Raw genomic sequence first — 15,796 nt, 5'->3', positions numbered from 1 at the left:
ATCTATCGTATAACAATTACCACTTTAGTCTATTATTTGAAATTAGCATCTTCAACTATGTAAATCGTTGACTTCACGCAGAAGTAATACTCAACATATAGTCAAAGAATTCAATTAAATGTTATATTAATACGTGCAAACTCGCTCGGTTTTTCTCAATTTGTTTACATTTTGCTAGTTTTGCACTAATCACAATTTGCTCCGGAATTGATGAATGAATCATTTCCCTAATAAGAAACTCCAAAACAACACGCATATTACATCATTTCTGTTTGCGAACAAATACACTTGGATTGGTGTGAGCGTGCGTTGCTTAATACCAGTAAAATGTTCGTGTCGTTGAGACATTGATCGCCCATTCATAAACACGAATAGTGACCGCAGTTCACTCGTGATCATTCTGGGCGTCTTGAGAATTCATCCACCCGTAAACTGTTATACATAAAGCCAAAGTTACATGTTGAGTTGTGGGATGTTCTTGACTTTTTAAAATCAGTACCGCTCAACATCCCAATCGAACAACACGTGTCGAACGCTAGCAAGTGCCAAAACAGCCAATTTAACCGCCCAATGCCAACATGTGGATTTACCTGTTTCTGTTGATAGTCTCGCTTTCTTTTCTACTCGTACGGAGAAGATACTCGTACTGGAAGCGACAAGGTGTGCCATTCATTCCCGCACGGTTCCCGGTCGGAAGTTTCGATGGTGTTGGAATCCATGCCCACCCCTCACAGTTGCTGACCAAATTCTACAAGCAAAGCAAAGGATCACACCCATTCGTTGGAGTGTACTACTTTCTGCAACCGGTGGTTGAGGTCTTGGATTTGGACTTGGTGAAAACCATTCTCATTCGAGACTTCCAGTACTTCCACGATCGTGGTTTGTATCACAACGAAAAGGATGATCCCATCTCGGGAAATCTACTGAACCTCGAGGGAATCCGATGGACCAATCAGCGCAAGAAACTGATCCCGACTTTTTCCTCCGGGAAGCTACGAATTATGTGCCCTACGATTGTGAACGTAGCGAAAAATTTGACAGTGAGCCTTGACAGATGTATCGCCGGAACGCGGGAGGTTGAGATCAAAGATATTTTGGCACGATTTTCAACGGATGTGATCGCAACGTGTGCTTTTGGGATCGATTGCAGCAGTTTGCTCGATCCGGATAACGAATTTCGGCGCATGGGTACGAAGGTGTTTGATGTCTCGACGTGGAAACTGATGAAACTGTTCTTTGTGTTTGCCTTCGGGAACCTGGCACGGAAGTGTCACATGAAGCTGATCGATGCCGATATATCGGGATTCTTTTTCAAAGTTGTTCGCGAAACGATCGATTTCCGAAAGAAAAATTCTGTGCAGAGGAATGACTTTATGAACCTGTTGATGCAGCTTCAAGAGAAAGGTGAACTGGAAGGGTCCGAGGAGAAACTTGGAAATCTTTCGTTAAATGAGGTAGTGGCACATTCTTTTGTGTTCTTCCTGGGTGGATTTGAGACAGCCAGCACAACTATGTCGTACTGTGTGTACGAGCTGTCGTCCAATGAAGACGTTCAAGAGCGTGCTAGGAAATGTGTGATGGATGCTGTTACAAAATATGGCGAGTTGAATTACGATGCTCTGATGGATATGCCGTACCTTGAGCAGTGTATAAATGGTAAGACTCTATCCAACAAGGTAGTTTTATCGATATACAAAAAAAAATACAATTTTGTTACAGAAACTCTACGAAAATACCCACCTACAACGGTGTATCGCATAGTGACCAAAGACTACCAGGTACCTGACTCAGATGTAGTATTTCCAAAAGGAATGAGCGTCATGGTCCCGGTATATGCCATTCACCATGACCCGGAGTACTGGCCGGATCCGGAACGGTACAATCCGGACCGGTTTAGTGCCGAGGAGTGTGCCAGTAGAAACCCGCTTACGTTTATTCCATTCGGTGAGGGTCCCCGAATGTGTGTTGCTGCTCGACTCGGAATGCTGCAAACCAAAATCGGACTAGCAACTATGCTGATGGGCTTTCGGTTTTCAAGCTGCTCGTCTGCTCCGTTAAGGTTTTCGCCGAAGCATTTCATTCTGACACCCGTTGGCGGGCTGTGGATGAGAGTTGAAAGACTCTAAAAGGGGTGAAGTGCGATGAATATGACGTGCCTTCTATTCAGAAACTATACACCAACTTTCACACCTGGTTAACAAATGAAAACAAACACCATTGGTGACACGGAAGAGGTTTTTTCTACCTGTTTGGTTAGATTGGTGTAGGTCATATGAAGCATGGTGATTAACGAAAGCTGGTTTTTTCGCTGAAGGGCAATCCAATAGGAATTCGTTATTCCGGTCCGGTTTTAAAAATTATGTAAATACGAAGGTTGACATCAAATAAACTGCTCATCATCTTGTGCTGGATTGCGTTTTCTGTTTCCTTGTTAACATAGAATTACTGTTAATTAAATGTAAAAAAAAAAAAAAATTAATTCTATGCGAAATCTGGCTTTTGTAAGGGGGGATTTTGAAAATATATTTGAAAATTTCACTTCTAATCAACAGGTTTAATTTAAAAAGCACGAACCGATACCGAATCATTAACATGTGAATATCTTAATAAGGTCGGAATTTGGTATGCTTAACTTACAAAACTTAGATGAGCACTCATACATCTAGTTTTCACTATGTATGAGTTTTCATTGCAAGACCGCCTCTTTTACATGATATAAGCCATAGTTTGTACGGGGTATAAGCCTGCGAAAGTTAAATAACAATATTCGACAATGTATTAGTATAAGCACTGGCGTGCACAGGGTGGGGCAATGTGGGGCAATTGCCCCTCCTTTTATAAATAAGATTTTTATTTTCACATTTACAAAACTATGATATAAAATAACTTGATTTCTTGATAACTTAGATTGAAGGTAAAATAACTTCATTTCATAATATAAGGCCACTGAAATACTTTTATTGCGTCAATTTCTTTGAGATGGTGCCTGAAAATTGCACCAAAAGGTGCATGAAATGACAAACTTCAATTGGGTCAAAAAATTGCACCACAAAAAAAAATTCTTGTGTGAAAAAATTCACCTTCGTGGTGATAAATCGAAGAAAAAGCTTTTTATTTAATATTTCCGGTGCAAACATATCATCAAGGTGGGGCATGGAGGGACTCATCAAACTGAATAACTCTGGTGTAGAAATGGAATCACGCTAAACATTTGGAGGAGCACATTTTACTGAAAATTTCTGGTGGAAAGTTTGCAACATTGTGGTGAATGTAGAAGCAAGGTTTATTCATTTTTCTGGTGCATAATTTGCATCGTTCTGATGAATGCAAGCTTCATTGAAAATTTATGGTGGAAAATTTGCACCATTCTGGTACATGAAGAGACAAAGCTTGAAAATTGCACCATAAAAAGGTGCATGGTGAAACAAACTTCACTGACAATTTTTGGTGCACAGAACGGTGAATGGAGGAGCATGCTTTATTGAAAATTTTTGGTGCAAAATTTGCATTGCTCTGATACATGAAATGAACGAAATATTTCTGGTGGTCTGGTAAATGATGGCATAAGCTTTATTTAAAATTAAGCAATATTGAAAATTTCTGGTGGAAAATCTGCACCGTTGTAGTGAACGGGTGGGCAAGCTTTTTGGAAATTTTGTGTCCTAAAATTTGCATCCTTCTGCTGAATAGAGAAACAAACTTTAATAAAAATTTCCAGTCTAAAATTTGCACAATTCTGATGATTGGAGGGAAGCTGTTTTACTGACAATTTATGATGAAAAGTCTGAAAATAGGGGCAAACTTTATTTGGAGGAATACCTGCAACATTCTAATGATAGGAGAAGCAAGCTATAAGGAAATCTGCACCAATCAGAAGATTGGAGAAGCAATTTTTATTGAAAATTAACGGTGAAAAATTTGCATCGGTCTGATCAATTGAAATTTTCTGGTGTAAAATTTTATGGGGCCAAGTTTGTGTTGAAAATTTCTGGTGTAAGATTTCCAACAATCTGCTGCATGGGAGGCAAGCTGAATTTAAAATTTCTGGTGTAAGATTTGCAACAATCTGGTGCATGGAAGGCAAGCTGAATTAAAAATTCCTGATGTAAAAATTGCACAGTTCGTGTGAATGGAGGGGCAAGCTTTATTGAACATTTCTGGTAGAAAAACTACAACGTTTTGGTGAATGGACGGACAACTTAAACTTGACTTCCGAGAAGAACCTCAAGGGTATTGAATTCTGACGACAGTTCTAAAAGAAAATATTTCTGGAGATGATTTCATGGAATAAAATTTTGAATGAAATTCCAAAGGGATGTTGAGAAATGTTTCAAGGGAGTTCCGAGGATAACTTCAAGCGCATTTTGGGAAGAATTTCTGGAGAATACAGAGGTAATTTTTCTGAAACTTTAGGGGAATTTCAGTTCCAAGGTGTTCTAAAAAAAAAAGTTCAAAAATATTCCGAGAAGAACCTCAAGGATATTGAATTCTTATGACAGTTCCAAAATATTTCTGGTTAGAATTCAAAGAAAATTCTGCGTATAATTTTTAGTGCATCTTGCAGATAGTTCCAAGATTATTTCGAAAAGAATACCGAGAAAATCAAATTCAGTGCCGACATTTCAAAGGGGTGTAATTGCTTTTGTAAACAATGGCTTAAGCCGTCAATTTCTCGCGAATGAAATCTCACCTCTCCAAAATGCTGCTGGTAGAGGAAACATTTCTCTACGTGTTGGTGTCATTATGAGTGAGCTCTAATTCACGAGAAATCGACTGTTAAAGCCATTGTTTACAAATACAATTACGCCCCTTTGAAATGTTGGCACTGAATTTTGAGTGAAATTCCAAAGGGATTTTAAGCAAAATTTCAAGCAAATTCCGAGGATAATTTTTAGCTCATTCAGTTCCAATGTGTTCTGAGAAAAAATCATGAAGATTTCTAAATATAATTCCAGTGGACTTCTGAGAAGAATTTCAAAAGAGCTCTTAGGAGAGTTCGAGAAGAACCTCAAGGTTACAGAATCCTGAGGACAGTTCCAAAGAATTTCTGGGGAGTATTGATAATTTCTAGCTCAAGCCGGGAATAATTTTTTTGAGGAAGTTCTTCTGAAACTCTATGGGAATTTCAGTTGCAAGGTGTTCTGAGTAAAAGTCAAGAAGAGATCTAAAAATAATTCCAGAGGACTTCTGAGAAGAATTTCAAAAGAGATCACAGAGTTCTAAAAATTTCGAAAAGAACCTCAAGGGATTCTGAGGATGAACTTTTTCGCAACTGTACAAAGTTTAAAGACAGCTTTTGGATTCCCTTGAAACACCCTTGAAAAGTGGGTATTAGTTTGCCATTGAACCTTGATCTTACTAAAAAAAATCGTCTAAGAATCTTCTCTGAAAATTTCAAGTCATTTTTAACCGTAGTTAAAAAGTTACATGTTGAATGCTCGGAATCATTTTCTGTCACCGACTGGCGGTACTTTGGGACGGTTCACGATGGATGGGATTAAATTGCCAAATTCCATTGGATGTCTGAAAACAGTTTGTATTCAAGAAGATGAACCACCACCGGAGCAAAAAATATATAAAATTATCTAAATTAAACAGTAGGGAAACAGTGGTGGGTGGACAGCACCATCTCCCACGCACTTTGTAGTACTCCCCATCCCCAGATTAAATGCACCATAGAAAAAAAAATCGCCCCTCCTTAACAAGATTCCTGTGCACGCTAGTGAGTATAAGTATTAAAGACGAGCAGGGCGAAAACCATTTTATATCGATTTGTTAATTCAATTCGCAGGTAGATTACTATCAATAAATGTTGTAAAATATAACTGTAAAAATCATAATTGTCTTTGTGATGTTCATAAAGAAAACAGCAATCATCCTGATTGACTGGTGAGAAAAAATAATAAAACTAAACGTAGATTTCAGTGATATATGTGGATGTTCTTTTTTTTTTATAAAATATCAAATTTGGTTTTTAATACATATAATTTTTTAGAAATATCAAAATATGAATCCTACCGAAATTAAAAAAATGGCATATCAAAATATTTTATCAACATGATTTCAAAAACACAATGATATTTCATTTTAATAGTATTTTGATATCTGACTTTGCTCGGGTACAGACGTCTGGAGCTAATAAAAATCAACTTGTTGTTATTGAAAGTAATATGTCACAGCACTGGTCATAGAAACGAGTTGCTCGTGAAGGAGGAAGTCGCCGAAAGGTGTACCGAGAAGAAGGAGGAAGCCAAGAGAAGCAGTCGACGAAGAAAAGTGGTGGTTGGAACTGTGTGAGGCCCCGAAAAAGAAGCAAAGGACGACGAAAAAACGTCAGATACAGCTTTCCCCCGAAGAACGCGTTACCTACTGAGTTCTATCCACCGCTTTGTCTCGGAGGGATTTCAACCATGCGCTCTAATTTTCTACGAGTGACTAGTTCTCCATTGACCCTACTCACATGCAAAAATGTAGATCGACTGGTTGAAACCCCGCCGAGAAAAAGCGGTGGGTGCAACTCAGTGGGTAATGCGTTCTTCGGGGGATAGATGTAGTTAGAAACGTGTTGGCAGAAATGGAAGTTTGATAAAATAAAGTACTGTAGGAGTTTTTTCCTGTGCGCATTACGACTGGTTTTTGCCCAGTCACTCAATAAAAAACTAAAAATTGGCCAACAGCAAACGATGGAGGCATTGATGACAAAGTCAAATAGGTCAGATACTTCGTTAAATTGATGAATCATGGTGACAAAGGAACTGTTTGCAGCATAGTTGGTTGCATGTGCTCCTTCATGCAGCAAGGCTCTCGGGCAGGAACATACATTTTCATTTTGATCAGTAACTCAGGAACTCAGTAACTTAGCAACGAAGACGGTCTGCGAGACGTTTTGTCGCTCAGCAAGAGTATCCACACCCAGCAAACGCCAGCAAAAAGATAGCGCAGTGTGTATCTGATGAATTAGCGTTGAACAGCTTCGAATCGTGTACTCCACACTGGTAAGGATTCCAGACTTCTTCTTCTTCTTTTCATTTGCGTTGGTATAATTGTGTGGCAAGTACAATCATACCAACCGGTGGAAAGTAACGATTTTAAATTGGATCACTACTTGACTAGCCTATTGGTCTCAAGTAAATCGATTAACGTACCCCATTCTAGTCGAAATTCTAGTACTACACTATGTTTGTTTTGAATCGCTATAAAAGTTTGACACATAAAATGAGGGGTTCGTGGATTTTCCTATGTTTCGAGGGGTGGATCGATTAGCTTGGGACCGAAGCTAGTACCAGAGCTAAGCCAAAAAGTTGAGCATATTTATTCGGGACCTACTAGTCTTAGAGTTACCTCTTTGAAGTCCAGGGAAGTCGAGAAATTTTCCAACCCGAAAAATTCCTAGACCCGACCGGGAATTGAACCCAGCCACCTCCAGCATGGTCTTGCTTTGTAGCTGCGCCTTTACCGACCGAGCTAAGGGAGGCCTTAAGGGATTCCAGACATCAAACGCAAATTCCAGTAGTGCTCGAACCAATGATCAGTAAAGGGCTTTAAAACACAGAGGATCACGGAATTTCTTAGAGATCTTGAACATGAATGCAAGCTGACGATTTGCTTTGTCGATCGTGGTTGAAAACGGCAGTCCTAGTTCGACGGAAACTAATTAGGCAGCACTTTGAGACGCACAGGATCATGAAATTACGTTCACATCATTAAAGATTTCCAGAGGGTTTTGTAGTTCTAGATAGTCAGCATAGTCTCGAACAACTAGGTAAATGTTCAAGTCATCGGCGTCATGTTGCCACCCAAGCAACACGGGATGTAATGCAAAAGTTGAAAATACATCTTCAATACTAACTGTAGGTATTAAGGATTAACTTAAATACTTACATCTACACAACCAAAAAAGCGCAAGGGATTGCGTCATTTAAAACCAGTTTTAGTAATATAAGATGTTATTTCAAAACATCTATAGCACAACTGGATAAGTTCTGTAAACATTATTAGCTACATCGTTAAGACTAATGAGCTTCAACTATCTCCATTTAATACTTTTTAAAGGTTTAAAAATATGTCAGAAACACATTTATAAAACTGAATGTAAGTTGGCTATAGCTGAAAAAATCATACTCTCACAATTTTTAACAGCAAAACAAAATATCTGTTTTCTTGTTTTTTTTCAACTGATAAGTTCTTAAATTTCTGGATCGTTAAGAACTGTTTTCTACGTGATAATTACATTTTAAATAATTAAATATGTTTTTATCTTGCCATTTATGCCCGAATCTTAGGTGCACTTTGAAATTAATCGTGAAATGTGTTGTTTTGCTTCCAAAATTAAAGTGGGCCTGCTAAATTTTACAATATTTGAGATATTATCTTTGTGATTCATCTGGAAATAACGCTCAATATGAAAAATTATAAAAAGAAGATCGACGGGAGCAAAAATGACACATGGTGTCATGAAAATAAAAAATAAACTGCCGATTGAATAAAGGGTGATACGGTCAAAATTTGGTCAATATCAACTTGACGTATTTCTTTCAATTTTGCATTTAAAAAACCTGAACACCCCTCATTTTGAAGGTGTGTGTGTGTAGAATGTTGCTCCTTTTTTGATTTTGGAATTCACTCTTCAGTTGTCAAAATGCCGTCCAAGCAAGAAGAGCAGCGTATCAAAATTTTGCTCGCGCATCGCGAAAATCCGAGCTACTCGCACGCAAAGTTGGCAAAATCGCTAAAAGTTGCCAAATCAACCGTTACAAATGTAATTAAAGTGTTTGGGGAACGTTTGTCGACAGCCAGGAAGTCTGGATCGGGGGGAAATCGAAAACCGGAAGCCGCTGAGACGACAAAGAGAGTTGCCGGTAGTTTCAAGCGAAACCCTAACCTCTCTCTCCGAGATGCCGCAAATAAGCTGGGTGTATCGTCTACAACCGTGCATCGAGCCAAAAAACGAGCCGGACTATCGACTTACAAGAAGGTAGTGACTCCAAATCGCGATGATAAACAAAATACGACGGCCAAAGCGCGATCCCGGAGGCTGTACACGACGATGCTGACGAAGTTTGACTGCGTGGTAATGCACGACGAAACCTACGTCAAAGTCGACTACAAGCAGCTTCCGGGACAGGAGTTTTATACGGCAAAAGGAAGGGGAAAGGTAGCAGATGTTTTCAAGCACATGAAACTGTCAAAGTTCACAAAGAAATATCTGGTTTGGCAAGCCATCTGTACCTGTGGCTTGAAAAGCAGCATTTTCATAGCTTCCGGGACTGTCAACCAAGAAATTTACGTGAAAGAGTGTTTGAATAAACGTCTGCTGCCTTTCCTGAAGAAACACGGTTGTTCCGTACTGTTTTGGCCGGATTTGGCATCTTGCCATTACGGTAAAAAGGCCATGGAGTGGTACGCCGCCAACAACGTGCAGGTGGTTCCCAAGGACAAGAACCCTCCCAACACGCCAGAGCTCCGCCCAATTGAGAAATATTGGGCTATTGTCAAGCGGAACCTAAAGAAGACCAAAAAAACTACCAAGGGCGAGCAGCAGTTCAAGGCAAACTGGCTTTCTGCGGCGAAGAAGGTGGACAAGGTGGCTGTACAAACTCTGATGGCAGGGGTCAAGCGTAAGGCCCGGCGGTTCGGATTTGGAAAAGCGGAGGCCTAACTGAATATTTTTCCTGAATTTTATACTAATTGAACTTGAAAAAGAAATTTAATTTGATTTTTTAAATAAACGATTTCACCGATTTACACGCGTTTTCCCTTGACCAAATTTTCACCGTATCACCCTTTAGCAAACAAACTAGCACACTTTCATCACACTTAGTTACAGCAACTTGTTTATGACTGAAATAAGTCGTAAATAAGTTTCTACAACTGATTTGTGACAAGCGTGCTTCTAGGGCAGGTAGATGCAAGTCAATAAGGAATGAAATTAAACAATACGACATTTATAGAACATGATCTGTCCAGTAATTTCAGAAAATTAGATGCAGAAATATTGTTTAAAAGAACATCGTTATAGCTTTTAAAATACCAAAAAAGTTTTTTGTTACTTCTCTATAACTTTTATACAACATAAGTTTTTATTTTTTTCGAAAACATGTTTTCTGTGTTACTTGGGCAACAATTTTAGAACAATGGTTCAGTTAAAGGTAGGATGTTCAAGGAGGTCAGTTAAGGTTAGGGTTCATTCTTTCGTTTTGTTATTATTAGGGTAGATTTGTATATAAAGTTAATAAATAAAATTCATATTTAAAATTTAGTATAAATTGGCACTTATAATTTGTAAACTGAACCTAACATAAATATATAACCCGTATACATAATTAGTTACCCAACCCTGACAATTACATCCTATCCGTAACGTCAGTGATACACGGAGAACCAAAACTACCCATAGGTTGAGCTTTTTAAACATACCTTTGAGTTAATGCCTCTCACTTGCTCTTTTGTTGTAGTTAAAAACGAAAAGAGCAAAACAACCCGAAATTGAGTTCTATTCACTCAGCTCGACAGTACCGTGCGCCAAGATAAAATTGAGTAAGTTGTTTAAAACTTAATTTTGAGTAGTCTGAACTTGACGTTGAGTGAAAAAAAAAAACTTAAAAGTGAGTAAACCGGTTTACATGCGAGTGAATGACAACAACTCTAGAAGAACTTTAGATTAAGTACTTTTTTCTTTCCGTGTATTTATGTCTCCAATGTTGGCACCACGGATCATTGGGAAAAGGAGAAGGGATGAGATATTTAGAAGAGATAAAAAAACCTTTTTGTTTCGAGAAACACGACTGTCGGAGTGCGTTGATCAGGTTTACCACAAGCGTTCGAGAGAATTCGAGTCCTGGGAGTGATTTGTCCGGCAGATCATCGCGCCGGGTGTGATTTTGTACCCGTGAGTGAAGTACGGATAACGATCCGTTCGTTAGAATCCGCCAAGAAATAAAATTTCGGGAGTGTGTGTGTAAGGTTAGGAGCACCACGTGGAGTGCCATCACTGCCACGATCCGGAAATGTAGGTACGAGGAATCTCGGCAGACGAAGTTCGACGAGTTGCGTGCTAGTGGCTGACGAGCGTCGAGCCATTGCTGAGCAACACACGACGGTCGAGCAGTAACCTCAGTTTTGGAAGTGAGGGTGCACAATATCCGATGCGTTACTGTCCCGTCGGTGAGCACGAGGGACGTCGGAAAGCATCACGGACGAAAAACTATGGACACAAAGTGGGAGGAATCGGCACTTGGTGGCAAATTTGAGTCCGGAGCGAAGAAACCAACCCAGTCAAGGTAGTTATTGGAAGGTCCCGAGTTGGCGAGTCCCGTGCTGGTGGTTGCTTAGTAGACTGATGCAAAATTTGAAATGTGCTCAAACGGTTTCAAATCAGGTCCTGATTAGCCTCTCAAAATTTAAACTCATTTGGTAAGAAATTGACTTGGTACAAACTATTCGATGTTTATATGGAAATTACAATGGGAAACGAAACTTATGTTAATTGTCTTCTACCCATTTTCCATATTGCTTTCTTACAGGAAATTTTCTCAGCTACAACTTTGCACAATATCGTTTTTCAGCCAAATGTCAAATTAAATTGTTATTAATTGTTTAAGAGGTTGACAATCTTATGGCATGATCAAGCAGCTGTTCTGTGGGCAACAATGTATTCTGCAGTGTGACATAGTAGCCATGATATTTGTGCTCTATTATTCGCACCAGAAACACCAATGTTGCCTGCTGAACAGTTTAATGAGCATAATCATAAGACATCAGTGACTTGAATCATTAATAACTTTTGTTAATTACATTTGATTTGTTTTGAACAAAGTTGTAGCTGAGAAAATTTGCTACAATAACTGCTATCATTTTTAAAAGCGTAGTGATGTGGTGAATTGTTAGATAGATATAGTCTAGTCTAGTCTAGTCTACACATACACAGCCAGTACTTGAAAGAATCCTGGAAAATGATACATTTATCATTTTTCTTGTCATTATTAATGCCTGCTGCACATCAAGGATGTGAAACAAACAATAAAGCGGCCAGGCCTACTGTGTAGCGTTTAGTTAATTTTTGTGGAAGTGAATGTTTACCATGTCTACTTAATAAGTATAGACAGTGGTCAACATTTAATCCACAGGTAATCAAAGAGCGGGGACATACCGTACCAACCGCTCCGTATGGAGGATTTGAAAATAGGCTATATAAATCGTTGGGAGTGACAGAGCTAAGAAAGTTAATGTACACTCCTTGGTTGTCGGATCTCCTGGGATGGAACACAGGTATTTACCCCTTGTGTTCGAGCGTACAGTCCTCCCTCCGTACAAGCGTGGACGGCAGGGCCCACCCACTGCCATCCCTCAATCGATCCAGCCGACCTCAGTCGAAGGACAACAGAGAGCGGTGTGCGGACGTAACCTATACGGAGGGAATGCTGTATTCGCCTAGGTTATAGCGCCCTTGCTCGCTACCATTTTCTTCTAGCGGTTGGGACCTGAGCACTAACTCTTGTCCTAGCCCTATATGGCATATGGTTATAGCGCCATTACTCGCTTTCTGAAAAGAGAAGAAGGGAAGGGAAGGAGAGGAAAAGGACTTGGGAAAAGGAAATGCGGAATTCCTTTCCTCATTAGTATTTGCATCGTCAACTTTTATGAAAACTATATAAATCATTTTTCCTTGGATGTGACCGCGATTTATCATTATCAGGTAAAAAACAGGTAGTGTTGTACTTATTGCTATGAATGCTACACTTCAAGCTGAACAAATCGCTAGTGAAAGACCAAAAGAATTGGAAGATATGTGGGTTGAAATTTTAATAAACGGTGAAGATATTTTCGCTTCTGTCTACTTTCCTTCACACTTTTCCAAAAAAACCAGCTTATGAAAAGTTTTTCACTACTGCAGAACTGAAAATTCAAAGAGAAGATTCAAAAATCCAAATTCATATTTATGGAGATTTTAACCAGAATACTGTTAATTTTATAGAGGATAGTAATATAGTAAAGATTCTCTGCTGTTACCAATAGTAGGTGAAAACGATACTTTGCAATTCATCTTTGATGAAAGCAGCCACTTAGGACTTCATCAAATTAACCATGTTCGTAACCAGCTCAATTCCTATCTGGATTTTATGTTTACTACTTGTTCAGAAGATTTTTGTATTGTAGAAGCAGCAGTTCCATTATGGAAGAATTAAAAATTTCATACGGCTATTGAATACTCAGTGTTCACAGACTCGCATCGGTCACGCTCAAGCGTTGTTGATTTTAAATTAGTTTGTGATTTAAAAAATGCAATTTCTCCTGAATTTCACAGCAGACTGAATCTAATCTAATCTAATCTAATCTACTCGTTTAAACAGTTTCGTAAATACGGTTCCCGCGAATACTTTGAGCGGTATACGGAGCTAGAGGAAAAGTTTAAGAGCTTGGTCAGGGCCAAAAAACGCGGTTACTGGCGTCGGTTCGTCGAAGGGCTATCGCGAGAGACTTCCATGCAAACGCTCTGGAATGTCGGCAGGAGAATGCGTAACGCGGCATCGTCGGTCAACGAGGGCAAGGAGTACTCTAACAAGTGGATTTTCGACTTCGCGCGTAAGGTTTGTCCCGATTCGGTTCCGGTCCGATGCAACACTCGCGATCCGCCGCTGGAAAACGATGACATGGACTCCCCGTTTTCAATGGTAGAATTCTCAATTGCTCTTCTTTCATGCAATAACTCAGCTCCGGGAATTGATCGAATCAAGTTCAACCTGCTCAAGAACCTTCCAGAAGTCACAAAGAGGCGATTGTTGAACTTGTTCAATCGATTCCTTGAGCTCAACGTTGTTCCGGATGATTGGAGACAAGTGAGAGTTATCGCCATCCAGAAGCCCGGTAAACCCGCTTCGGATCATAATTCGTACCGTCCCATCGCGATGCTGTCGTGTATTCGGAAGCTGTTAGAAAAAATGATTCTTCTTCGTCTGGACAAGTGGGTCGAGGCGAATGGCTTACTCTCAGATACGCAATTTGGATTCCGTAGGGGCAAAGGGACGAACGACTGCATTGCGTTGCTTTCAACTGAAATCCAATTAGCCTATGCTGAAAAACAGCAGATGGGTTCAGTTTTCTTGGACATTAAAGGGGCGTTTGATTCTGTTTGCATCGACATCCTTTCGGACAAACTCCATGCGAGTGGGCTTTCTCCGATTATCAACAATTTCCTGTTTAATTTGTTGTCCGAGAAACGAATGAGCTTCTCTCATGGCAACACGGAAATTGCACGAATCAGCTACATGGGTCTTCCACAAGGCTCATGTTTAAGTCCCCTCCTGTACAACTTCTATGTCAAAGACATTGATGAATGTCTGGCCGAAAATTGCACGCTAAGGCAGCTTGCAGATGACGGCGTGGTTTCCATGGTTGGACCAACAGCACCGGACCTGCAAGGACCATTGCAAGATACCTTGGATAATTTGTCTACTTGGGCAATGAATCTGGGTATCGAATTCTCTCCGGAGAAAACAGAGATGGTTGTTTTTTCTAGGAAGCTTTATCCAGCACAGTTTCAGCTTCAACTTATGGGTAGAACAATCACTCACAGCATGTCGTTTAAGTATTTAGGTGTCTGGTTCGATTCCAAGTGCACTTGGGGAAAACACATAGCGTATCTGAGGCAGAGATGCCAACAGCGAATCAATTTCCTTCGTTCCATTACCGGCACTTCATGGGGAGCCCATCCGGAAGATCTGATAAGACTCTACAAGACCACCATTCTCTCGATTTTGGAGTACGGTAGCTTTTGCTTTCAATCGGCGGCGGGGACGCACATATTGAAGCTCCAAAGGATTCAATATCGTTGCATTCGAATCGCGCTAGGTTGTATGCAATCGACGCATACCATGAGTCTTGAAGTTCTTGCGGGCGTCCTCCCCTTAACAAATCGTTTTGCGGATTTATCGTTCCGGTTCCTCATCCGCTGTGAAGTCATGAACCCGCTGGTGATCGAAAACTTTGAGAAGCTGCTAGAGCGGAATCCTCAAACACGATTCATGAGCTTGTACTACGAGTACATGACTCTGGACATCGGCCCCTCCTCGTTCAACCCCAATCGCGCTGTCTCCCATCATTTCAGTGGTTCTTCCGTGAGATTCGATCTCACAATGAGGCAGGAGATTCAAGGAATTCCAGAGCCTCACCGTGCCCTGATTGTCCCAACTATTTTTGCGAACAAATACCGCCACGTCCCCACCGAGAAGAGATTTTTCACAGATGGGTCGGTGATAAATGCGTCCACTGGTTTTGGAGTATTCCACGATCTTCATAGCGCCTCATACAAGCTTCAAAAGCCGTGTTCGGTATACGTTGCTGAACTAGCAGCTATATCGTACACGTTAGAGCGTATTGCCTCACTTCCACCGGACCAATATTTCATTTTTACGGATAGCCTAAGCTCCTTGGAGGCTATGCGTTCAATGAGGCCGATGAAGCACTCGGCGTATTTCCTCCAGGAAATACGATCGTCATTGAGTGCTTTATCAAACAGCTCACATGTCATCACCTTGGTATGGGTCCCTTCTCATTGCTCTATCCCGGGCAATGAGAAAGCGGACTCGCTGGCCAAGGTGGGCGCTATGGAAGGCGATATTTACGAGCGACAAATCGCCTACCACGAATTTTTCACGATTTCTCGTCAGCAAGTCCTCGCCAACTGGCAACAAAAGTGGAATGATGGTGATCTGGGAAGATGGCTACATTCTATTGTCCCACAGGTGTCGATCAAACCCTGGTTCAAAGGGTTGGATATGAGTCGTGATTTTATTCGTGT

At 40.3% G+C, this 15,796-nt stretch overlaps 1 protein-coding gene across 1 annotated transcript; it reads left to right on the top strand.

Annotated features, from left to right (window-relative positions):
• Positions 1 to 563: 563 nt before the first annotated feature.
• LOC135715492 (probable cytochrome P450 6a14) lies at positions 564 to 2,126 on the top strand. The gene is made up of 2 exons (XM_065238757.1): positions 564 to 1,656; positions 1,720 to 2,126. The coding sequence occupies exons 1-2, from the start codon at positions 579 to 581 to the stop codon at positions 2,124 to 2,126; spliced, it is 1,485 nt and encodes a 494-aa protein (XP_065094829.1). The 5' UTR covers positions 564 to 578.
• The last annotated feature ends 13,670 nt before the right edge of the window (positions 2,127 to 15,796 follow it).

Source organism: Ochlerotatus camptorhynchus, unplaced genomic scaffold (genome assembly GCF_037179485.1).
Source record: "Ochlerotatus camptorhynchus isolate MF236.1 unplaced genomic scaffold, CSIRO-AGI_Acam_v1.1 ptg000933l, whole genome shotgun sequence".
Taxonomy (NCBI): Eukaryota; Metazoa; Arthropoda; class Insecta; order Diptera; family Culicidae; genus Ochlerotatus; species Ochlerotatus camptorhynchus.
Note: the sequence above shows the minus strand (reverse complement) of the source record. Positions and strands in the feature narration are given on the sequence as shown.